Here is a 27557-nt window from a genome sequence, read left to right as displayed (position 1 = left end):
CCTGAAAATTAAGGACACACTACTCAGTACTAATAATTCCCAAATTGTCCTGATACTTTGGAGTCAGTTTCTCAGGAAAAATATGAAGCCATGCATTTCCACTGTAACACAATAGAAGCCAAGAGAAAAAGAAACAGACAGGCTTCTGACATAAGGATGCACAGATGATATGCAGAGTTTGAAAGTGAATTATAATGAACACACTTCACTCTTTCAGTTTTTAGATAATCTAAAGCAACTTTCACATCTGATAGTGTTACCACTTAATTCCTTTAAGATTCCGCTTTTATTTCCAAAGGCAGATCCTAACTGTAGCATGCAATAATCCGAATTACCTGGTCATATTTAGGGCAGCATTTTAATATTCCTTTATTTCATTACATGAAAACATACATCACAGGCAATTCTTTCTGTTTCAGACGAGAGAAGACTTTTTCTTCCCTGTGAATAATTCACAGAAAGCCACCATCACTTCAAAAGAACAGAAACTGACTCTTTATGACAGGGATATATGAACTGGGTAAATGCCCAAGTCATTGCTCAAAGCATGCCTGTAGCAGTATCATCGCTTCTTTCTAGACAGGCACACTTAGCTGAAGCAATGACTTTTCTGTTTTCTTAGTTAAACTCAACGGAGTTAAAGTCAAAGTCAAAAGAAAAAACTAATACTTGGATTCATTATGCATTAGAGGCATCTTTCTTTGTTAGTGGATAAGTATAGACTAGTGCCATAGACTGTTGTCTTATAAAAGGTTCACAATAAACCAAGAACCTAACATTTCTAAAAGGGATCTTGAAAGACTAAGAAAAACAAATGCATGTAGTCACAAACACAGTATTTACTAATTTTCAGTAATTTACAGTTCTCTTTCTGTAATCTTGAATCCCAAAACATGAAACACTACAACCTGCATCAATCATATAACCAGATCTTTTCATTGGAAAACATCACTTAGGAGGGCTCCTTTGAGCAGGATTCATCTTTGCACTGAAGGCGGACCACTCCAAAGGGTCCCACACTTAGGATCTATGACAGCTTTTGCAGTGCACATCCACATCACTTTTGGATCCCTCCTCCAGCTTCAGTCTTCTTACTCTGCTCCTTGGCAAAATTACCAATTTCTGTTCTGTACAAAGTTCAGTGTACAAGAATTAACTTCCAAACCCAGTATCACACTTACTACTGTACAAGGTAATATGTCTTTTCATCCTGTCTAGGTGGATGGACTGATCAATTCTCAGTTACATTACTGTTTGGGTCTGTGATATGTTTCACTTTTTTGTTTGTTTGTTTTGTTTTGTAGTGGGATTTTTTGGGTGTTTTTTAATTCTTTTGTGTTTGCTTTGTTCTTTTACTTTTTTTTTAAGTTAAGTTTTTAAAGTTTCTTATGTTAAGTACAGGTATACCTGAATATATTGAGTTTAAAAAAGGTAAATTGATACATCTGCGTTTTAAGAAAAGCCGAAGAACCAAATTTAAGATGTATCTACAAAAAATGATTACATAGAGAAAAAAGGAATCACATGTTTGTTTTAAACCACAGAAATATTGTTTCAGTCAATAAAGTAACAAAATATTTTTATCTTCTCAGATCCTGGAACTTGCTCCCTTTATCTGGTCTGAACATACAAGTGAACATACAAATTTGGTGATCTTGTCCATACTTTAAAAAATATTTTTTGGATATATATTGAAGAGAGGTGAGTCCATGTTTGCCCTATGCATGAAGAAGGAAAGGGATTGGCTTTTTTTTTTCTTCTGTCTCATTCACCAAGTTGCTGTTCGAAAATATAGTTCAGTATGCTGATATTTTATCACATTCCTAATTCATATCAAACCCTTGAACCTTCCAGGAAAGAGTTTATTTCATTCTGCCTCAAAATGGAAGAAAAAGGTGCAAAAATTAATACAATTAATCACTGATTAATACAATCATTTGCCCTAACCAAATACTTCCTTAAAACAAACAAAAAACCCCCACAAATCTCACAAACCTATAATCTCCTAATTATGACTACTCATTTATCATTCACCATCAGAATAAATCATGTGTAGGTCATGTTAAGTAATGTGCTATGGCAAGTATTAGCACTACCTAACTGAAACTAATAATTTCTGTTGCTACCATGTGAGCAACAATATTATAAAGCTGCTGCAGAATTTTGCTCATCAACCAAATCAACCAACAACTCATCAACCAAAGAGGTGGAAATACTCATATGTTCAATCTTTTAAAGTTATTATAAGAATAATAAAAGATAATAATGTATTTGAATTAAATTTGAAATTAATTTTGGTAGGGATCTGAGGTTAGACTAAGTAGCCATGTCATGGGACACTAGGCTGAATGGAACTGGGTTTGAACCTCACCACCACCTTTGGACTTCTCAGCACAACTGAGACAATGAGCTCCTAGAGTCATCAGGGGACTGAAGCATCTCTCTTATGAGGAAAGGCTGAGGGAACTGGGTCTGTTCAGCCTCAAGAAGAGAGAACTGAGAGGGGACCTCATCAATGTCTATGAGTATCTGAAGGAAGGATGGAGCCAGGCTCTTCTCAGTGGTGTCAAGCAATAGGACAAGAGGCAATGGGCAGAAACTGATGCACAGGAAGTTCCATCTGAACACGAGGAAAAACTTCTCTACTGTAATGGTGACTGAGCACTGGAACAGGCGGCTCAGAAAGGCTGTGGAGTCTCCCTCCCTGGACATTCAAAGGCCATCTGGACACAATTCTGAGTAATGTGCTCTAGGGACCCTCCTTGAGCAGGGAGGTTTGACTAAGTGACCTCTAGTGGCCCCTTCCAACCTTAAACATTCCTGATTCTGTGATTCTGTGAAAAGAAAGGCAAACTTTTGTCTCAAAGATCAGTTTTGAAGAAATAAAGGCTATATATAAGGGTGTAAAAATATGTTAGGCTCACATGACCACAACAACCAATACACCCGGGGGGCAGAGAAAAATCAAGAAAAGCTGTGATTGATTTAAGCCATAATGACTTCACCAGAGATGCAGAGAACAAACATTGCAAGAAGAAAAAACAAGTAGTCTCACTAAAAAATACTTACACTAAAGCTGAAGTAATTTTGTTAATTCAAGTAACATTTGCTGAAAAGATCTTAATAGTTTTTGTGTTACAGGATTACAAAATATGTTATTCTATTCCAATCAAAAATGCAGCATATTCATTTGAAGACATTTTTGAGCTTGTAAGATACCAATTTTTAGACTACTTAAAGAAGCAAAGTATCAATTTTATGAAATAAGAATACAAGGAAAAGACTGATACTATTTTTTACCACTTGTTTCTTCACCATTCTCTGTCTTCCCAGACATACAACTCTTAGTAAAGAGACCACAGTTAAAGAAGAAACAAAGACACTCTTTACTATAATGCAAAATTACCAACGTAACTTGAATTTCAACAACTTCACCGAAAAAAAGGGAGACGGATACACACTTATTCAAATCTTTCTCTTGTTAGAGTGCAATGTGTGCAAAAGTGATCAGCACAAGCAAATGTTGCTGCTTACTAACTTGCTATTACTTTTCTTCTGCTCCCATCTGCTCTTGTACCAATATTACTGAAGTTAATCCCTTTATCCTTACAGAGAGCCTCTGAAGTAAAGATCACAAGTATTACAAATATGCTCTTACTCTCTATCTGTCTCACCTGACTCACCATGGTTATTCATGTATTTCTGAAGCAAACTATCACAGACCACTCTGATTTGCCTGAATCAGAAACTGAACTCGCAGGTCCTGGATTTCAGCTAGGGCACGAGATGTTTCTGCTGGAAACCAGGGCTTTCTCCAAAGACTTACACTGAAGATTCTCAAAGGCTTCAAACTATTTTCAAATAACGCTTAAGATGCATATGTGAACTTCTGAAGGCACAACTGTGGCACAGAGTAACACCTGTACATGTACTGCTGCAGTGAGTGTGGAAGAGGAGATCATGGGAAGGACAAGAAAATAAACAGCATAGCTAGTTCCTTCTATGTGCAACGCATCCCTCATTAAGAAATCTCAGTCGAGAAAGTATTGTAGACCACAAATCTCAGTCTTCGTATTTAATTTAAAACTGGATAAATGTCCCATTTAAGAAAGGATTAAGATGCTTATGTCCTTTCATCTTTCTTCAATCTTATACAGAAAACATTTTAAATCCTAAGATATAGATTTCAGGGGAGAGCAGGAGGGAAAGACATATTTCACAACATTGCCACTGCAGAAAAACTGGAAACAGATGGATCTTATATATTGGTTTGAAGTGACTGCACTGATCATCAACTAGATGTACAATTAACTGCCTGACTTAGAAGAGCAGGATATCATCAGCCATCTATTTCGTTTAATAGATGCACATTTTAGGAGGAAAAAACATGCTTTGTATCTTTCGGCTAGAATTTTTTAAATGGCCTTCAAGTTCAATTTTGCAAGATATGGAAGAAAACATTATTGAAGGATTTTTGTTGCACATCAACCTGCCTCACCAGACCTTCCAGCCTCTTTCATTGTGTTAGGGCATGGAAATATGGTAGCTACAACCAGAACCACTTTGTTTTCAGCACACTCTGATTTCAGCATGCTGTGAAGACTCTCTCAAAGAACCTCCTGAAGCCGTATCATTAGACATCCAGTCTGTGACACAGCCATGCTTCACAATTAACTTATAAAATGTTAACTATCTTGCATGTTTTGTACAGGTACTCTGAACTCAAAGAAAAAAAGGTAATTTAATAAAACATTAATAGATTCTTCTCTAGGGTTTATTTCTTTTCAAGTGTGCTAGCATATACAATTAAAAAAAGCAATTAAAATTACCTACATATTTCCTAAATACAATGCATATAGTGACCCCTACTGGTCTGCTAGGCACCCCAGCAAAGATACAAACCGACAAGAGCCACCACTTCAAGGAGTGAACCTGAGCTAACTTACATGGACAACCCTCAGACTGAGCATGCATACCTTATTCAAGTTACTGAATGACTAATATTAATAACTTAGGAGACGAAAAAATACTCTGATGCTTTCTATGGACTTCTATATGTTAATTCCTCTCTTATTATAAATAACAAAATCATCAAGTAGATGGCTTGTAAAGAACACTTCCTATATACCAGTATCTATAACTGAAAAACCATATTATTATGAAAAATTTCAATTTAAAAAAAAATGGCAACTTAAAAAACACCCAGGAGAAACAAACTTCAGTCTACTAGAGGTTTTAAATCAGAAAAATGTACACTTCCTGTACATTCCCAATTAAACATGAACAGCAATTGTGACAATAAGCCCCCATGAATCAGAATGTGCTTGCTAATCTTTTATTTTATACATAAAAAGCAAGTCACAAAAGTATCTAATTTTTTGTTTAAATATTATCTACAGTAATACACAGCTAGCTAGTAAGACAGGCAACCAAAGAAGTGCTCCATAACACAAACACTTTAGCACCTAATACACTATTTTATTAATTTAATGTTGTAGGAGAATCAGTTCAAGACCCTTACATTAATATGAGTACTCTCAAAGAATAATTAAAGAAGAGTATGGTTGCTTACTTGAATGGCTGAATGTTCTCTTATTTTTACAAATATATATATTAGACACACATACACACATTTATGTTGGATCAATACTCAACTAGAATCAACAACTAGAAAACAGCAAAGCTTATGCTAAATGTGAATTCTAAATCCATTCCTTTGACTGTTGGACTTTCTAGTAACACTGGATTACAACACAAAGTGCAGGACACTGAACAAACAAAACAAATATTTGTCTCCTGACTTCATTTCAGCCAGGAATGATCCCAAGAATCTAGTAAGAGTGAGCATGGCTAATTCCCACTCCCGAGAAAAACTTCTGCTTAGAAAGCTTAAGCAATAGAAATAGAAATCCACTCTTCTCTCTGCTTCAAAATTCTGGCAAATTACAAGGAATATTGTGTAGTGACTGAAAGTTTCCACTCCATCGAAACCAAGTCAGTCTAATGTTGCCCAATATGGGCTTACACTGGGAGCTTACAAAAGAGGCTGCTCAGGAGTAGCTGGAACCCAGAGCCAAAGCCTGGACCTCAGAGTGTTTCAGTGGCCACCAGCAGGCTGGCCTGCACCCTGTCTCTGACTTCTGATCACCAGTCAAAGTTGTTGAAGCAAATAAGTACAGTCATAAGTTATTTTTAAAATGCATTCAACCAGTTCTAACTTAGCACACCAAATCCCTAGAGCCTTCAACAGGAGCTCAGCATTTTATAGAGATTTTATTTTTGGGAGCCATATTTAAATATTTACAATGTTACACAAAGGAGAATAAAAGGGGAAAAAAAAACCAACAGTGACATGCCATAAAACATTTAAGAAGCTTGTAACTCAGCTTATTTTTTTTCCAAAACTATACAGTAAACTTTGCTATTGTTTTCACTGAAATACTGAGTACTGCAATATTCACTGTAAAAGTATAAATTTAGACATTATTACGTAAAAAAAAATACAACAGAAAACATTGAGGTTAAAAGTAAAGCACTACAAAGTCACAGAATTCAAGAAATAATCTTGTCCGTGCACAACTTAATCAAGTTGTACAAAAACAAGAAGCCCAAAACTTTTGGGCTTGCCTCAAATGATAATTAAAAACTTATTTCTCAAGATCTTCACACTATTCAGCAAACAAGCGTTCTAGCTTTGTTGTAGTCAGTCTTGCTCATGTTTGATCCCAGGCCTTATAAGTGCCATCTAAACACAGAACTGAATCAAACACTAAGCTGACTGGTGCAGTTGATTTGCTGGAGAGAAAGGACATCATCCAGAGAGACTTTGACAGGCTTGACGAGTGGGATCAGGTGAACTTCGTAAAATTCAACAAGGTCAAGTGCAAGATCCTGTATGTGGGCTGGGGCAAGCAATACAGACTGGAGTATGAATGGGCTGAGAGCAGCCCTGCAGAGAAGGATTTAGGAGTACTGGTGAATGAAAAGTTAGACATGAGCTGTCCATGAGCACTTGCAGCCCAGAAAGCCCATCACACCAAAAGCAGCGTGGCCAGCAGGGCAAGGCTGGAGATTCTCCCTCCACACTATCACAGGATTCCACCCGGAGTACTGCATGCACCCTTGGGGTCCCCAGTACATGAAGACATGGACCAGTTGGAGCAAGTCCAAAGAACGGCCATAGAAATGATCAGAGAGCTGAAATACTCCTGCTGTGAAGACAGGCTGAGGGAGTTGTGTTTGCTCAGCTTGAGATGACAAAGCTCCAGGGGAATCAAGGAGACCATTTTGTGGCCTTTCGCTATGTAAAGGGGGTTTATAAATAAGAAAGATTTTTTTTAAAAATAAGACTAATTTTTACCAAGGCCTATAATGACAGACAAGGGGCAATGTAAACATTTAAACTAAAAGATTGCAAATTTAGATTGGAAATAAGGAAGAGTTTTTCTACGATGAGTGTGGTGAGACACTGGAACAGGTTGCCAGAGAAGTTGTGGATATACCAGCACTGGAAGTGCTACAGGTCAGGTTGGATGTAATCAACAACCTGATCTAGTGAAAAGTGCCCCTGCCCCATGGTAAAGGATTGGACTGGATGATTTTTAAAGGTCCCTTTCAACCCAAACCATTTTGTGATTCTATGTAAGAAGATATTTTACAATTCTGAGTTGTCTATACCAGAAAAAGGGCCCTCGGTCTATTAGAAGCCCCAATTCCCTCTCTGTGGTAGTAGGAAGTAAAGTAATGCCAAAGCTGTTGCCAAACCAGCTGCAGTACCAGACGTACTACTCTGACAGTAGGCTGCCTGATCAAACTACAGCTTTTTATCTATATTAGTTTCAAAGCCCAATCTCTGTACAGTAGTGCAAAGCTATTGTTTGACTGCACAGTTGCAAGAACAAATTTGGCTGACTTGGGGATACCCCCACTCAGCTCCTCCTCAAGAATATGCTCTCATTGCACCTTGTCTCTCCCACCCTCTACCAGCAGCAGAGCAGTCCATGCATGCACAGAGCTCTCAGGTTAAAAACACCCGGGAGGATATTAGCCAGTAATCAAATTTAAATCTTGTGTTTCCAGTGCGAGGGTGATCCAGCATTGGGGACTCCAAAAGGCTGACAGTCAATGTATGCATGCCATTGGATACCTGGCTACTGACTCGCACTCTCTGGGGAATGATAAATTAGTTCTTAATGCTCTTCTGCAAGTCTGCTACTTTGCAAATGGAATCATGCTTTACTGTCTACAAACAAGAAATTAAGAACTGTTGTAATGTGGGAGGTAAAAATGGGTTTATAAGTGGGGACTGAAAAGAAGTTGACTCATGTTGCCTGCTTATTGCACTGCCCATCATAACCTCAGCCTGCTACCTTGAGAAATACAGAAATTACCTGAGCCAGGAGGTATAAAAAATTTTTACTGTAATCATATTCCTCGCCAGTGACCACAATTCTTGAATACTAGGGATATTTAAATCAATTAGCATCAAACATCCTACTAACACCAATGACAGCAGTGACAGCATTCCGGAAAGTGGGATATCACCATACTGCTGTGCATCCAATATTTTCCATGAAGCCTTCTGTTTTAAGGTATTACTCTTGCAGGAGCTGCAGAAGATTCTTTGATCATTTCCGTGATGTTAAGGGAAAAAAGCCACATCTAAACATGAGCAGTGAATGAATGACATACGTCAAGAATTAAGTGAAGCTGAACCATCTGTGTATGTCTCCGGCTAAGCATAGCAGGAGAGGACTAGAGTGGCAGGTGGCAGAGCACTACTCCACTGCATTGCTCTGTCTGCAACTTCTGGCAGACCATGTGGTCTGCACAGTAGTGGATCATGTGTCAAAAGGAAGCACATCGGAACAAACAAACAAGAACTTAGTACTGGGAGCCACCAAAAATGCCTTCTGCACCAGGGCAGAGACACGATCTGTTACCAGTGAACAAGAAACACCACAAAATGGCTATAACACCAATCTTTGAGCACATATTGACAAGCAGCAGCTCAAAACATGTGCCTAATTCATTAACCAAATGTAAGACTAGGTGGTACCTACAACAAGTTCTGCAGATATGGTATATGACTTGCAAAAACTGTTGCACTACAAATCCCCCTGAAATACTATTTTTAAAAACACAATTATTTTATCTGCTTCTGACAATATTCAGGAGTAAGTGGCACAAATCGCTCCATCTTTCTTCTGTTATCTCTGTCATTTAGTAAATCTGAAGAGCCTTCTAACTTGTATAGCATACCTTCATGCCTTTTCAGATGAGATAGGATTGGGCTGTTAGCTCTGGGAACAGCTCCTGCATTGCTCTCCTCTCCTACGAAAATGCGCCTGCCTGTCTCCCTTTTTAACAGACATACGGAGACAAAGAGCTGGACTGGGGTTGGAGACCCCAAACTTGGAGAGGAGTCCTAACACTCCCATCCCAGTGTTGCTTTCTGCTTCACAGTTAACCACCATCTAGCCATCTCTTAGAAAACTATACATCTAGGAATTCAAACACTTGGAAAGCTTTCATTTCATGGCAAATATTATACACAGGAAGAAGTGTATTGAATGAGGTAAGAGTGGCAGTACATTTTTGCAGTTTCTTGACTGGCTTATAGAGGGAAATGTTGCGCTTAATGTTCTGAACCTCCATTCATGTCTATGCATATTTACAGTTATGGAACCAGATACAGGCAGTCCAATTCTGAAGTACTAAACAGGATACACACTAAATGCAAATGGTTTACTGAATAATATTATCTGTGTTTAAAATTGGGGGGGGGAGAATTTTTATCTCCTGGGAAGATCTTACAAAAGGCTGTCCTGGACAAACTAACAAACTATTTTTCATCTCCTGCATGCAGAAACAGAGATGGAGAAGCTCATAGTTGTTTCAGCAACTGTTCTACTATGAGATGCTTCTACATTTCCCAGGAGAAGAGAAAGAGCTACTCTGGGTAGACTCTCAAGAGTTACAGAAAGCCACAGAATTCTAAGTGATAAGAGCTTAGGGGTTAGGGGATAAATAAAATTTTTGAAATAATGCAAAGGATGGCTGCCAAGTGTCAAGGGGGCCTCACGAAAAGGTGCTTGAGGAAGAATTTGATGGGAGATGGCCAAGTAGGCTTCATAATGTCCACGTAATTTGCTTACATAGGTTTTATGCATATTATCTCCCAGTACTGAAAGACCTATGTCAATTCTGGTTCTTTACTTCTAGGAGTTATCTGTCTCTCTGTGCCAACTCCAGGCAGGACGAACTATACTTCTTACTTCTGACAGAAACTTCTATGCCTCATACAGACAAAGCCTCCATACCATGTTCCTGAAGGGTGTTCTGGTGCTGTAATATCTTTATTATTCAGCACCATTTCATAATTAGCCCCGTACTTCTAGTGGATAGGACAGATAATTGCACTGCACAGGGCCACACCACCACTGATTCACAGATCAACTGTCTCGTTCTTTCAAGGGCTTTTTGTTGCTGAGGATTGTCACGTAGCTTCTACTCAGTGTTTTATTTTTGATCTAAAGAGCCCCTGCTATATTTTATTCTTCACATTGATCAGAGATCCATAAAGCTCCATGCTTAGTGTATATGCCACATCACTGACCTTTTTGTTACATTCATCCTTTGAAACCCCGAAATGCCTCGTGACATGACCATGCCTTGTGACATGGCCATCTTCTGACACACAATAACCCCCAGATCCTTTCAGGAATACCTGTAACCTAATCTGTTGGGTCTTGCTCCATGTTACTGATTACCCTTGATAAATACAACACTTGTCACCTGTTCCTATTGAATTAGCACCTCATTTTCCTTTCCTGCCAATTCACCAAAATTATTTTGAACTCTACTCATGTTCTCCAGCATGTTCACAGCCACTTCCACCTTGGTGTTGATGGCAAATTTAAATAAGAACATTCTTATTCTATCACTCACATCACTAAAACATCAGGTCGTACTGCAACTCAAACAGACCCTTCAGCAATACATCCCAATAAATCCTTCCCATATTGACATATGCATGTGCTTCTGTGTATCCACGCCTAGAAGCACGTGTGTGCATGCACATGCCTGTTCTGCCCTGCCTGAATATAAGGATATTACACTGACCGCAGTACTTTGTCGGTTTTGATGTTTGCTTAGTGGCAACTGATTTAGGTTGCCTTCTGCACAAAAACCCCCTGTGTTATCAGCACACTCGCTGGATTTAAGTAACTTGCACATTCGACAACAAACCCCCAGGAAATAAGGCAGAGCTGCTTTAGGAAGCACAAGGAACATACACACAGGCTAGTACACTGCAAAAATCTACATTGTTTTAAGAAGTCATCCTACAAAAAAACACCGAGAAATAAAAGCAACGCATGCTTTCAAAAGTTAATGTCAAGCTTAAAAAGAAACTACTTTTTTCTTTTTATGTGCAAAAGCAAACAGTGAGTTCTGATCATAATAGAAACTTCTCTTAGGGATTGTATAAAACAACAGTATTTCTGAACAAATTTGGAAAAAAAAGGAGCAAATGCAGGCTCGTTTAAAAAATTTGCTTAGCTATGGAAAACTGCTAACCAACTGTGGAAACTACAGCAGGAAAGAAAGTGGCAGACTTGCAGACTTGCTAGCGGGGTGCTCAGAGTTACACTGCTGACAGAAATTCCCTAGGTAAACGTAAAAAGAAATAGTTTGTGCTGAGGCATTTTTATAAATTCCTCAGAGATACCTTAAATATTAATATGAACATATTTTAAAACAGTCTGTTAAATATTAAGGCATGTCCATGTATGCTATATTAATGTAAAATTGAATAAAACCCAGTTATTCCCACAAGATTTACCTTTTTTTTTTAATTATTATTATTTTTTAGCTCTCCAGAGAAATCCCTGTTAACCAAACCAATATGTTCAAAATAGCAAAACTGAATGATCTGCCAGTTTTTAAGAACAGATTACTGACATGGTTTTGAATGTTTCTTAGATGAAATCACTAACTAACACCTTCACATTAATCGATTGGTGTCAGCAGAATTCTGGAGAGCTATGCTGCAGGCTCCAAGACCAAAGTAGTAATCAATTAAGGAAGTCAGCTGAAAAAAATGATGCAAAGATCAGAGTTGTCAATGGCAAAATAATCTCATCTCAGTGGTGTCAAAGGAAGAGTAAAAAAATGCCACATACTTACTTCATAATGTAAGAAAACAATTTCAAACAAAGATTTAGTAATCAAATAATTGTCAGATAAATATAGTAATTAAAATCTATGAAGAAATTCTTCAAGAATCTATCTTCTAGGCCATATTTATGTAATTTTACAAAAGATACATGTCAGTATAAATTTTACAAGTCTTTTTTTTTTTACAGTATTAAATAGCATACTTGCTAAAAAAATCCAAGGGATTTTTATTTAGAGTACTAATACTCCAAACAATTAATACAAAGTTAATTACCAAGACAAAGATATATCCAGTTGGAAACTAACTAATATTTTTACACATCTTACACACTTTTCTTTTGGAATAGGGATAAAAAACCCCCTCTGTTTTTCTGCTGTATGTTCCATCAATAAACAACTCTGAAGCACAAATAACACTGCTTTGTTGAGCTCCTAAGTTCTTGAACCTGCTGAGTTAGCAAGGATGTCCACAGCAGGGTGTTGAGAAGGGGAGCGTTAAATATCACTCAAAATAGGGTTCCCATTGCTCCGTAGTCTTTGTTTGCCTATCACCATCATGAGGGCCTCTACCACGCTACATGCCACAGAAAGCTACCTGACACAATCTGTAGTGCATTCTTTACCTTCCACAAGCAAACCATCAGAATCTATTAAAATTACTTTACGCCGATAGCACTAGAGACATGACAAATCACAGGCCAAGAGTCAGATACCAAAGAATGTGTCTCGGGGCGTTGGGGCCAGGCCCATTTGCAAGCAAATGATATTGTGCGAAGCTGGCATGCTCAGTGCATGACAAACTGATGCAATTTCAGTACTGTCGGAGAAGCTGGGTGAGATTTCTCTGATGCTGGCTATGGTTAGTGTACAGAATTGTGCAGAGTTCCCAGATTTGAATCACTTGGGGCCTGAAAGGGCTTCACTTGACAAGCCACAAATAATTACACTACACTCCTTCTATTGTACTCTATTACTTTGCCTCTTATCTCTAGGCTTTGAGCACTCATGAACAAGCAAGGTCGCTTCTATTTTGACCATGATGCAACAAAACATTGTTCTTTTGTGATATGATAAATAAAACACAGCCCTGCAGACTAAACATTTTATCAGGTCCATTTTCCGCTTTTATAAACAACAACAACTTTGGGAGCTTGTTAGAAGAGTAGAGGTTGGAAATAACCATGCGGGCAAGTTCATGAGCTTTTCACTTAGGAGTGTGATATAGATATCTCGTTATTGTAAAAACTCATTTGAGAAATGGGGCATTAAGTTCTTAGCCTGTAACAAATAACAGCTGTATCTGTGATTACTTTAAGCAGGTTTTTACCCCCTTTCAAATCAGCAATTTTTGACAATTTAGTTGGTGAGTAGCAAAAAATAGTTTGAATGTGTAGCATGTTACCAGTTCCTTCCTAGACACCAAATACAATTCAAAATTAACATTTGTGTATTAGCTCACAAAATGTATTATTTAAACACTTAGCCAGTTAGGAAAGTTCTGTGTTAGTGGTATTATCCTGGCCACTGCGTTCAAAAAGAGTAATGATATTCATAATATTCACACTTAGGAAAAAAGAAAGAAAAAATGGCAAAAGAAAAAACAATGGCTTCCATGGTTTAAGGAAGTAACTTCTAGTCATCTTTTCTTAGTTTACGGAACAATTTCTTTCAAAAGAAATTTCCTTTTTTCTCTCCCTGGTTAGGCAAAAATCAATCTTTTAATTTAGAGTTCCAAACTACTAACCAGATGGTACCAGGTTTTTTTCAGCCTTAAAACTATGTTTAGAGGTTTTCTTAAGTTGCAATTAGATACAAAGCAGGAAAGGAAAAACTCAAATATGATGACAAACATGATGCATGTAGACAAAAAATTATTCTTTCCCTCTTCCTGAATGGCACTAAGAATTTATTGCAAAACCTGACTGCCTGATATCAAAACATTCTGAAAAGGGAAGGTAAAACCAAAATTATCAAAAGAACACATTTCAATATAGAGGACAAATACAGAAAGGAAAAATTTAAAAAAGGCCAAAAACCCCTCCCAGAAATGACTTAAGTTTTCTAATCTCTGTGTCAAACAGAGGAAATAGTGCAAAGACTGTATGCCTACCAATCACACAACTACATACACATTTGCTCAGCAAAAGGTAGTTTCTATTCAACACCAAAAATAGACGTTTTCAGTATTTACTGACTTTTTATGCTCCCTAGCTACAACATAAAACCTGATGCCACGTCTTTAGCTTTTAGCGGGAGAATGAATCTCTAATTAGAAACCAATTTTTAAATGTTCACAAACTTCTTTATGAGAATGGAGCGTTTTGAACTTTAATGGTGAGTATGTCAGCACAGGAAACAATTTTTCTTAGAATTTGGAACAAATGAGAAAAAATAATAGGCTAATATGTTTTGTGGTTCTATAATGGCATAACTTTCAACTCCAAAGCTTATCTGAATTTTTTTCCTGAATATCCATTTTTTCACAAAATTAAAGCAAGGCAAATATTTTTCTAACATTCTCTGACATTATTATAAATGTACTGGTCCATTAATTTATTACTAAACTGAAGACATGTTCCTTATTTTTCACCACATCTTAAAGGAACAAGAAAGTTAGACTGCAATTACCATCACAGCTCGACTGCAAGGAAGACACATGACCAGGGAGTCCTATTCTTGGAAAGAACTTGACCATCCTGTAAAGGGTACCAAAGGGCATCTATACAGAAAGAAAAAGAGTCCTGAGCAAAACCAGAAGTAGAGGCAACTGGCTGAAGTATGTATTCCTCAATACACACTTTTCCATATAAGCCGTTCATTGTAAGCAATACAGACTTGCTGCTGAACAACCGATTGTTTCACTACCTAATCAAGATTCTTTGTTCGTCCTTATGTAAAAGATTATAAGGAAGGAAAGCTTTAGACTTCATTATTTTCCAATTTGGAGATACTGCAGCGCTTGAATGCCTTCTGCCCTGGTATAAAAAGGGAATTCAGTTTTTAAAAGTGAATCAATTACAGGAGAGACAAGGAATATAAAAAATAAAATAATGAAGATTTCAGTAATTCTGATCTCCCCTTTTTCAAGGTAATCTAGTGGGAGAGAAAAGCTTCACAGAAGTTTTATACTGTTTTCATTCTGTTAAAGAATTAAGCACCCATTTTGGATAGACAATACTTTCCACAGCGTGTCATCAGGCAAACAACTATTATCAAGTGTAGGCAACTTCTTTCAAGAGTAATTTTTGAAACTCTGTGTACCATGTACACTATTTCACAACTGTCATGTAGAGGACCTGATCTTAACCAGGACCCACAAACCCTGAGACATACAAACTAATAAAATACTAGGTGTAAGTTGCAGTGGAGGTTTGGCTGTCACTTCTTATAAATTACTGAATTGTAGCTACACTGAGGGAAAATTCAGCATTCAAAATCATCTTCACAGATTTCCTATCCATATGCTTTTAGAACTGAAGGTTTTTTTTGAACAGGAGGTGGAGCTCTCACTGCACTGACAGAGGAGGAATGAGAGGAAATAATTATTTCAAACCTGGCATGGAGATGGTGCTCCTTTCTCATGGTATGCTCTTTCTCTCTCATTTCAATGTCTAAAAGTATCCAAACTTTACTGTTTTGCCTTAAATACTTTATTTAAAAAAAGTCCAACACTACAACATTTATTGGTTTATGGAACATAAAATATTTATAACACAATATATAGGTTGAAATAATATTTAAAAAAAGACTCTTCACAGAAAGAGATTAGTCATGTTTTAGCTGCAAGACCTTTATCATCAGGACATCTAGGAATAAATAAGTTTGCTAACAGACTACAAACACTTCTCCTTTCATTTTCCATTAAAAATACAATGCCACTTTCAAAGGGAATGACAACACTTCTGTTTTGTCATTAAAATCCCCTTCCAGAACGCTTTACAGTGCTATTTCAGTCTTCCCCAAGCCACAGAAAGTTCAGGCTTAGATAAAACTGAAAAAGAAAAGTTGATACACGTCCTCATATAATTTCCCATAAAGGAAAAATAATGGTTGCTTATAACAAGTGTATTCAGAAAATGGTAGCTGGAAAGCCTCCATTAGCACACTACCTGAAGTATTTCCACTGTACCCAAATGCAACACTGAAGTTCTAACACTGAGCACTCTGCCACACAAGCATCTCTTAGGTATCATATATGGAAATTCCAAGATAACGTCATAAATGTTATAACAATGGAGACCAATTACCCATTAAACCTGGAATTAATTACATCAGACATGAAAAAATTCAAAGACCAATTAAAATGTGTGCTGCAATAATAAAAAAGCGAGAGATATCTTACATTTTCCCTCATGTTGCATTTTAGAGCCTCGTGTGTTCTCACTTCTAGCAAGTAAACAATGAAATAGGTTTAACATTACCTTTGTTAACAAGATTTTACAATTATCATGACTTGATGCTGTATGGGTAGAAAACATGACCAAGAGCAGTCAAGCATGGATCCTCTGATGAAATAATTCCACTGGTGGTATTATACTATTGACAAAATTTTGTCACCAATACCTCTCAAAAATACAACGGAATTCAAATATCTCTACTGTGATGCATGTTTGAATGCCCCACTAATTCCAATCTTTCTGAAAATGTAACTTCCTCATCAAAACTGCAAATCAGTAGATCTTGGGAAAGAAGTGGATAATGGATGCTTTGCAGTTGTGGTTTACTGACAGAGAGCGTCAACTTTTGGTCTTTCAGAGGGCAAATTGATATAGGTGATCACACTGCTGTTTCTATATCCAGCTGCCGACCCTCACCATAGGAATACAGCAAAAGGGATTATTTCCTGCTCAGAAAAATCTTATGTGGGCCTTTGAGCAACTGCATAACAATTAGAGAGCACTGGAGCTGTATGTCTCTGTCTAACCCGTCTGCACTCTGAAGCAGATTAAACACACAAGAGAGAAAACAGCTTTAACTGATTGCTATGTACACATTCAGTCAGTTTTCTCTTTGGTTTTACATTTTCCTAGTTTCTGCCTTAGCTGCCATCATGTGCATTGCAAAATTCTTTGTGTCTTACTTTATACACTTCAAGTTCCCACTGCATACAAAGTGATCAGTTTCATAGCACTGACAAAGTCTGTCAACAGGAAAGCTGACTGGAGAAAAGACATTTAATCATCACTGCTGACAAATGCACAAGTTACCACAAAAAAAAAAAAATCAGGTCTATTCCCTCCACTAATCCATGCTCCTTCATTGGAACTGCAAAAAAAACCCCAAACAAAAATGATCAAAATAGCATTTTTCTGACATTACAGAGTCTGTCAAATTATTGTCTTCATCATCCCTGTAGAAGAGAAACACAGCTGTACAGATCTACTCTGGCTCCCTCGTGGAGTAACTAGGACATTTGAAAATCCTCTATGAAGACACTAAGACTGTAAAATAATCTAATTAGATCTAACAGATCTAATACTTCTGTTTAACTTCCTTGAACTTGGAGTGACTGGTGCGTCACTGACTTCAACAGGACTTGTGAGACAAAGTTAACACATGGTGAGCTTGTACAAGCAGATTGGTAAGAAAGTAGTCTTCACACTGGCAGATTTCATACCCAAGGCATTCAAAGGCTGTTCAGATTTTTTAAAACTACCAAGTTTACACAGTTCAGACACTCTGTGAAAGGGTTAAAATAGTAATTCTTCAAAGTGTTTTGACATAAACTCGTAATTACTCCCTCCATGCTTTGTAACTACAACACTTACAAATATTCCCCCTTTATAACTTGCTATTGTGGCTTACTCTTAGGCTTCATATGGAAGAACAAGTAAAAATTTCCCTTTTGTGACTCTATGTACATTTACTTTAACAGTAAAAAATGCTGAAATACATAAAATATAACCAATTTTAAGTCTTTGTGGTTTTATACTTCCATAAAGAAGAGTATAACCTAGTAATTAAACAGCTTCTATGGTAAAGTCTATGGACTTTCAAAAAACCCACAGTATTTTAGGATCTTACACATCGTATCTTACTTCCACGGCATTTGCAAGTCCAGGAAAATTTGGGGAGTAGTATTGGAAGTGTTAATTAAAAACACAGTAGGCACTCGTGTCAGTCAAATATGCCCTCTGCTCTACAACACATTTAAATGTATGTCACCTTGACCTGCAATATACCACTGTAAAATTTTTTTGGTCAATATAAATCAAAGGTACACTAATTTATTCAGTAAGTTTCCTGGGATCTGAATCAACATTAGAAATCTAACTAGTATTTATTATTCTGTTATTGACAAAGGGAGCATATTTAAATGATAACAAGAACACGTGGGTGTCATTTTGAAGTTGAATTGTTCTCTAGGGACATCCTTAGTAAGCGTCTACATTTAAAGGTCATTCACTGCCAAATTATGAACAACTGTTGCATTTATTAGAACAGGCTCAATAGTTTAGAAGCTAGTGTCATCAATTTAAACTGGCAATGAAATTTAATTGTCCACGAGGAAAACAGACATTTTCCTTATTCTGTGTTTCATCATTTTATGTATACTCCAAACAGAACTGGAAAAAGTGCAAGTTTACTCTGGCATTTTGGGTTTTTTTGGTGGGTTTTTTTTTGGGATGGGGGCATAGTCGAGGAAAAAGACTTTCAAGATCTTATATCAGAGGAATAGAGCTTTAGTAAAGCTGAGCTCCTGGAACAAAGACTTTTGAAAGAACTGTGTCTCCCATTTACTTTCTTGACAGAACCCAATCTCAAGAGTTGTATAATAAGACTTTTCCCTAAATTTTCTTTCTAATGTTTTATTTTTGTGGTCAAGACTCCACTCTACTTCTTAATTTCGCTGTAGTTTTCAGTCTGAAAGCTAGGGAGAAGTTTCCCCTTTCTATGGCAAGTCATTTCCACCCTCTCCCCAGAACTGATGGGTCTCTGCTCATTCCACTTTCCCAGAACTGATGGGACTCCCTGCCCATTCCACTTTGCAAGTGCTGCCTAACAATATTAGGGAGATTATTTTATCTGAAAAAACAGGTTTCAAGGTAAAGCTGAAAACAAACCAGTAAATTGGTAATGAATTTCTTTAAAGAAAAGGACAAACATTCCTTTTGTGTCTTTTCTTTCCGGGGAGTAAGAACATACAGTGGCAGCCTGAATCCAGGGGAACTGGATTCTGCTCTGCTAAAGGTAAGAAACCAGAAAGGAAGAGATGTCAGGAAATCATGCAGAGCCACTACAGAGAGGAACAACTTTCCTTTCAGTCTCTCATTTCATGCAGGAGGTGACCACCATCGCTGTTTCTAGAAAAGACGCTAGGATGACCATCACCACTCTTCCCAAAAAACCCTCCCTCAGTTCTGTTTCTCTGCAGTGGCCCCAGCAATCACAGTACAGAAGACATGCCTTGTAACCTGGCAAGTGACTGGGCTGGTGGGCAGCCAGCATGTCAGCAATCTTCTATATGCCCCAAGTTCCATCATCCTTTTCTGCTATTAATTGCATAATCTGATAGTTCCTTGTTTCAGCTATTCCAAGTAAACATTTTAATTTTGAGCAAGATAGCACTTCTGGGAAAGAGAATAGTAAAAGATCGACTGTGTAAAGTAGTACTCCAGTGATCACAGAATCATACAATAGTTTGGGTCGGAAGGGACTTTTAAAGGTCATCTAAACCACCACCCCTGCAATAAGCAGGGACATCTAGATCAGGTTGCTCAGAGCCCTGTCTAACCTGACCTTGAATACTTCCAGGGATGGGGCATCTAAAAATCTCTCTGAGCAACCTGTGCAGGTTTCACTACCCTCACTGTAAAAACTGTGTCTACTCTGAATAAACCCTCTTTTAGTTTAAAACCATCACTGCTTGTCCTATTGCAACAAAACCCTACTAGCAAGCTTGTCCCCATCTTTCTTATAAGCCCTCCGTATATACTGAAGGACTGCAAAAATGTCTCCCTGAGCCCTCTCTGGTCTGGGCTGGACATGCCAACTCTCTCAACCTTTCTTCACAGCAGAGGTGCTCCATCCTTTTGATCCATTTTTGTGGCCCTTCTCTGGACTCACTCCAACAGTCCCTGTCTTTCCCGTGTTGAGGAACTCAGAGACAGATGCAGCAGACCCCTTCCAGGTGGGACCTCACAAAAGCAGAGAAGAGGGACAGAATCCCCTCCCTTGCCCTGCTGATCATACTGCTTTTGATGCACTCCAGGACACACTTGGCTTTCTGGGCTGTGAGTGTACATTGCTGGCTCATGTCCAGCCTCTCATCCACCAGTACCGCCAAGTCCTTCTCTGTGGGGTTGCTCTCAATTCCTACATCCCCCAGCCTCTACGGATACTAGGTGTTGCCTCAAACCAGGTGCACTTGGCCTTTTTGAACCTCATGAGGATCCCATGGACCCACTTCTCCAGCTTGTCCAGGTCCCTCTGGATGGCATTTTGTCCTTCAGGTATGTCAACAGTATCACCCAGCTTGGTGTCATCTGCAAATTTGCTGAGGGTGGACTCGATCCCTCTGTCTGTGTCATTAATGAAGACCTTAAATAACACTGGTCCCAGTGCAGACCACTGAGGGCACCACTTGTCACTTATATCCATCAGGAGTCTAAGCCACTGACGACTACCCTCTGGATCTGACTGTCCAACCAATTCCTTATCCATCTAACAGTCCAGCCATAGAAGCCATCTCTCTCCAATTTTGTGAGGAGGATGTTGTGCGGCACTGTGACAAAGTCTTTACAGAAGTCCAGATAAATGACATCTGTAGACCTTCCCTTGCCCACTGATGTAGCTACTCCACCATAGAAGGCCACTGGGTTAGTCAGGCAGGACTTGACCTTGACGAAGCCATGTTGGTTGTCCCAAATCACCTCCCTGTCCTCCACGTGCCTTAGCAGAGCTTCTAGGGGGATCTGTTCCATGAACTTCCTAGGCACAGAAGTTGGTAGTTCCAAGGGTTCTCTTTTCCATCCTTTTTAAAGACCGGTACAATGTTTCCCCTTTTCCAGTCACCTGGGACTTCACGCGACTGCCTTGCCTTTTCAAATCTCATGGAGAGTGGTTGGCAACTACATCAGCCAATTCCCTCGGTATTCTGGAATGCATCTTGTAATGTCCCACAGACTTAGCTATGTTCAGGTTCCTCATGAACCCTACCTCTTATAGTGGGAAGCACTTTGCTCCCCCAGTCCCTGTCTTGCAGTCTATTTACTTGAGAAGTGAGGGAAAAGAAACTGCAAGTGAAGAGTGAGGCAAAAAAAGTTCTTAAATAGCTCAGCCTTTTCTTGTCCATTGTTACCAGTTTGCCTGTTGTGTTCATTGGGAACAGTACACTTTCTTTGACTTTTATCACCAAACTGTTTTAAAAGGTAATACCATAAATAAGGCTGATGATGCAAACTAACTGAAGTTGAATTGCCTATATAATTTCATAGAAAAATACCATACTATACTCAGATATACTGCACCCATCCCCTTTAATGGAAGGTTACATTTCAAAAAGATAATACTTCACAGTGGCACTTACTCCACTTGACTTTTCTAATTCATCAGATTTAGATAGCACAGAAGTGGTGAAACATCTGCTTAATCATAAACACTTGATCACCCTGCAATCCCCAAATTTTAAAGTGGTATCTATACTCCTCCTGGCTGTTAACCCCTACAAGAACGAGAGCTAATGTGGTATGGACACAGAAAAATCTACAAGCTCCAACCATCCAACTGAAACCACCTTGTTCCTCAAAGCAAAATAATTTCTATTGTAAATATGTATGAAAATATATCCGTCTACACAGTATCTCTGCTAGTACAGAGCAATATACTAGCTTTCATTAACCTTAGTTTTGCTGGAAGGAGGGCATATAGTGTACTCATTTGAATTTCTATATTTGGAACAATACTTATGCAAATTATTTAGCAATATAACAAATTGACAATTACATTGGCATAAGCTTTCCTCATGCATAACTCATAAGCTCTTTAAAACATAAAGGAAATACACAATGTTATTATCATAACAGTTTTCTGTATCCTATCCCATAAGCATGCCTGGCCCAGATGAACTTCAGCTACCACTTCTAGCACAGTTTCCTGGTCAGCATACAGCATGATAATTTTTGTATGGGATGTAGTATAGAGCCCTCTCATCTGACTGCAAAGACAAAAGAATCCTGCAGGAACAACGACAAAATCTGCTGATCTACAGTAAGTTTCAGATCCATGAGTTTGACTCATCACTAGAGAATGACCCGAGAGGAAAAGTGCTGTACAATCTGTGTTGTAATCAAAAGTGCTGTACAACAGTGTTGTAATCAAAGATTTTCACTCTCAAGATCATTTTCTTGAAAGACAACTAGAAAAGATAGTTTCATTTCTGATTTCTTTGCAGATTAGACAATTCAGCATTTATTTAATTTAAAAAAATTAAACCCTTTAGATAGCAGGATTCACTGACAGAATTACAACTAAATACATAAAAAACACATAAAAACAAGTACTGAAAGTAAACACTGCTATGAAAAATCCTATTTGTGTAATATGTGCATCTAAGAAATCCCTCTGTCACTTCCAACTAACATACTCAACTAGGACATGGTGGGATTAATCTGTGCTACAGTAACCACACTCAGCAAAATGTTTTAAAGTCAGCTTCATTCCCCAAAATTACACAGATATATTGCAGGGAACCACTTACATTTATGTTCACCTAAGAGACAGAAATATTAATGCAGTTACACTCTCACATTAATGTATCTAAAGCGGTTTACAAGGCTTGTAAACACTTCCCAGTAGTGAGGACCAAATAATCTACAGCATTAAAAATCAGGCAGATGCACTTGTCTTATGGAACTATGCCTACATGGATCAATCTTCTAGCAATTCACCTGGATTCCATTTTTTTCTTGGTATTTCTCAGCAGCTCCAAACTACTGAATTAATACATTTAATAAAAGAAGCTAGCCTTGAATATCCGCGTTCAGTCAAATGCCTTGAGGTCCACAGCCTCCCCTGTCTCTACTCAGCAACATGTGGAAGTGTTACAGTCCAGCAGTTTTGTGGGATGAGAAACCCACTGGGAACAAAAAGGACTTCTAAAAACTGTGCAAACTAATTTGCCTGCTCAAGAAGGATAAGCTACACAGCAGGTTGCCCAGGACAATGTCCAGGCAGCTTTAAAGAACCTGCAAGGATGGAGACTTCACAGTCTTCTGGGCAACCTATGCTTGACCACCTTCATGGTAACAAACCAGTCTTGTCTTATGTTTAGACGGTGTTCCCTGTATTCTGTTTGCCCACTGCCACCTGTATGTCACCAGGCACCAACAAGAAGAGTCTTGCCCCTCACTATCTTCGTTCAGATCATTTGTACACGTTGATGAAATGTCCCTGTCCCATCTCTTCTACGGGGCACCCCAGCTCTCTGAGCCTTCTCTCATGCAAGATATACTCCAGTCCCTTCATCATGTTTGGCCCTGCACTGGGCTCACTACAGCTTCTTTTGTGGGAGCCCAGACCTGGACCCAGCACGTGCCTCTCAGCAGGGAGCAGCTGCCTCTCCCCTCTCACACTGCACCAGACACCACCCTGCAGCACAGAGCTCGCCTGGGACAGCGGGTGCCTGGCAGGCTGAGAGCAACTCCCAGTGCAAGAGTAGGGCTGGGCAGGGCAGGGATGGGATGGCATGGCATGGACAAGGTTGGGCTGAGCAGGGATGGGATGGGCAGGGATGGGATGGGATGAGATGGGCTAGGCCGAGCAGGAATGGGCAAGGATGGAATGGGCAGGGCAGGGTAGGGCTGAGCAGAGATGGGCTGAGCTTGGGCAGGTCAAGGCAGGGCTGGACACAGCTGGGCAGTGCTGGGCTGGGCAGAGATGGGTTAGGCAGGTCAAGGCAGGGCTAGGCACGGGTGGGATACGACGGGCTGGGCTGAAAAGGGGTGGGCAGGTCGAGGCGGGGGTGGGCAGTGATGGGCTGAGCGGGGTGGCCCCTCGACGCCCGGCCCCCCGGGGCAGCCCCCGCTCGCCGCCGCCACCTGGCCGTCCCGAGGCCCGGGGGGTGCCCCGCCCCGGCGCACCTCACCGTGTATCCGCGCTCCAGCTCGCTCTCCTCGTATCGGAAGGACGGGATGAACACCTCCATGCCAGTGCCCTCAGCGCGCCGCCGCCATCGGCGCGCGCTCACGTGACGCCCAGCACGTGACGGGGGCGGGGCCATGTCCGGCCTGGCCCCGCCCCCGGGTCCCCCCGCGCGCCGCGAGCGTCGGGAACGGCGCGGGATCCTCTGGAAGAAACGGGTTTAAAAGAAGTGTTTGAGAGCATCGGCTTTCGGTACAGACAGACCTGCAGCGTTACGTCGGAGCACAGAAAAATGAAGGGGAAAAAAATTAACTCCTAGAGGCATGAATTTATCCGGTCCTAAATTCGCACTGCAGCTCAAACCAGAAATCACAGAATATTTAGAGTTGGAAGAGATCTCTGGGGATTATCCAGTCCAACACCCCTGCCACAGTAGGGCCACCTAGAGCAGGTTACACAGGAACGTGTTCAGGTGGGTTTCGAATGTCTCCATAGGGGGAAACTCGACGACTTCCCTGGGCAGCCTGTTCCAGTGCTGTGCCACCCTTCTTATGTTGAAGTGGAACTTGTGTTTCAGGTTATGGCCATTGCTCCTTGTCCTGTCATTGGGCAGCACTGAAAAGAGGCTGGCACCATCCTCTTGGTACCTGCCTTTGAGATATTTGTTTATATTGATGAGATCCCTTCTCAGCCTTTTCTCCGGATAAACAGACTCAGCTCTTACAGTCTTCCCTAGTGAGGGAAACGCTCCAGAACCCCTAACCATCTTTGTGACCCCCCACTGAACCCTCTCCAATACCTCCTTGTCTTTCCTTGCTCTGAGGAACTCAGAACTGGACACAGCACTCCAAAGGTGGTCTCACCAGGGCCGAACAGAGGGGGAAGATCACCTCCCTCAACCTGGTGGCCACACTCTTCCAGGATCCCATTGGCCCTTCTGGCTGCAAGGCCACACTGCCAGCCCATGGTCAACTTGTCATCCACCAAGACTCCCAGGTCCTCCTCTGCAGAGCTGCTCTCTAGTAGGGCATCACTTAACCCATGCTAGTACTTGAGGTTATTCATTCCCAGGTGCAGGACCATACACTTGCCTTTGTTGAACTTCATTAGGTTCCTCTCTGCCCAATTCTCCAGCCTACTGAAGTCCTGCTGAATGGCAGCATACGATTCTGCCATGACCAGGTTAGTCAACAAACAAATGCAGCAGGTTTCACAATGCCTGTTGTAAATGGACATGAAAGCAAGGGAGGGAGGGGGAAGCAGTGCTGCACAAAGTTGCCCATGTTGTGCCTGTTCCTGAGAAGCCGCCTCTTAACTCTGTTATTTAGCAGAGCAAACCAAACCATTTTAGAGATATGAAGATGATTTCTAGCTATTTGAGAAATTAAATAATACTTCTCACTCTCCAAAATAAGCAGCTGTTTTGATGGCTTAAAGAGCAATGAAGCAGAAACAGAAGGTGGAATACCAGGTGCATTTAGTAGGCAATACTGTTGCACGGGCAAATGCTCCCACCTGACATAAATCTGCTAACCCCAAGCTTCAAACCACCTGGAAGCACTGCAAAAAGACAACAAACTGCAGCTGTATTAGATTGCCATATCTTAAAACTCACCTTGCAAGGTTTTATAAATGCTGGAAAGTCTCAAGACACTAAATGGGTTGAGATGGGCAATGTCACCACCTCTTACTGGTCTTTTACAGAGCAGCTACCATTATAAATTCATGTGTATACAGGGTTTGATTTTGCATAAGCAGAGTCAAGTATAATAACATACCTCAAAAAAGGACAGAAAACAAACTTATGTGATGTCTGTGGTTATGCTATCAGCTTTTTGAAATGTCTTTTGAAAACTAACTTGCTTCCTTCCTTGCTTAGTGACACTCTTTATTTTACTGGCAGGTAAATTTAATTATGTTTTGCTCTAAGCAAACACCTGTGACCTTAAGAATTCAATATAAAATAGACATTGTCTGACGAAAACCAAGAGGAATAAAGCAAACTAACATGAGTTCACTTTGCTAATCTAAAGGAAAGTAACAGACAGAAATCATAAAAGGCAGATGGTTCTCAGGCAGCTGTTTCTGTGCATTGTTGCTCCTATGCCAGTGCCCTCAACTGCTGATGGCAAGCAGGACAGTCCAAACACTGCTTTGTGGCAAAGGTGACAAGAGCAGTGTTTCTAGTCCCCTGTGTGCTCTGCACTATGTCCTTGGACAGAAAGGCATGAATAAAAAATCCCATTCTCACCAAAAGCACCCTCTGATTAACATGTTATAGTAATCCCAAGGAAAGACTAGCTATACTATGATACTCTTATCAGCCTGGGAAATGTAGGCATGCAAGAGAATAATTATAGTAACAACTATCGTTGTTACTTTCTGGCTAAGAATCCAGTCTTTAGGGTTAATTTCTGTTCTTTCCCTAAGGCAAAACAGGTGGTAACTCTAGTGACACCATTTGTGCCATAATGCATTTATGCTGATGAGAAGCTGATAGAAGAATTTCATAGGAGCACTGTTTGTGGTTGTTTGCAATCTAATAAGCAATAATTTCAAAAAGCTACTTTTCTCCTTAATATCATATAACTTATTAACAAGGAAAAGTTTTAGACATTAATCTGGTTTCAAATTCAATACAATGTAATGGAACTTTTGACTATGTATCAGCCAAGAGGAACAAGGAAGATTACATGGTGAGCTGAATAAGTCAATATGTATTGGAATGTTAAATACCTAATTTGCACAATATATCATCATTAGTTGGCTAATCTTTAAAGTTATATCTGAAAAAAAAAAGGATTGTCTTTCTGTCTAACACACTGAGGATCAAAAATTTAAGAAACCTTAGTTCATAAAACGCTATCAAAGTGTGTTCAAAACCATTCAGGATTCTTGTCTTTGAAAGCTAACTGCACAAATGACACAATGCTCCCCACAAATAACAAAGCAAGGAGAATATATTTTAAATGTAGCTTGACTTGAACTGGTGTATTAAAACCATGTTAGTAATCTTAAAAGCAAAACTGTAAAAGGATTGAGCTGTACTGGTAACAGTGATACAAACTGTATTCAAATTCATGTGTTGAGCAGGCTCCCAAAAGGACTATAGGAAATGTAGGTGCTGGTCTTCAGTGCTGGCTGTTGATACAGGTATTAGTATCTTGGATTATATTCTTAACTTGATCCAGAATGTAAAATAAATTAATAATATACTCCCTCCAGTTGTTAACTGTTACCTGGCATCAGATTCTACCTTAACCTTCCATGATTACAGAAATGAATCTATGAATCAA

The 27557-nt window shown here is 39.5% G+C and overlaps 1 protein-coding gene across 3 annotated transcripts in view; it reads right to left on the bottom strand.

Moving 5' to 3' along the window:
• Positions 1-24395, bottom strand: part of SNX24 (sorting nexin 24) — an 88833-nt gene extending 64438 nt beyond the window's left edge. For 2 of the 3 annotated variants that reach the window (XR_010426839.1, XM_064642330.1), the window contains exon 1: positions 24266-24395. Coding sequence is in view for 1 of the 3 variants with exons in the window: in XM_064642330.1 (XP_064498400.1) it covers positions 24266-24325 (60 nt within the window). In the remaining 2 variants the exon portion in view is untranslated. Of the gene's footprint in view, positions 1-24260 lie in introns of all 3 variants that reach the window. The other variant, XM_064642332.1, reaches the window with a different exon arrangement.
• Positions 24396-27557: the final 3162 nt, after the last annotated feature.

Source organism: Pseudopipra pipra, chromosome Z, assembly GCF_036250125.1.
Source record: "Pseudopipra pipra isolate bDixPip1 chromosome Z, bDixPip1.hap1, whole genome shotgun sequence".
In the NCBI taxonomy this organism is placed as follows: domain Eukaryota; kingdom Metazoa; phylum Chordata; class Aves; order Passeriformes; family Pipridae; genus Pseudopipra; species Pseudopipra pipra.
Note: the sequence above shows the minus strand (reverse complement) of the source record. Positions and strands in the feature narration are given on the sequence as shown.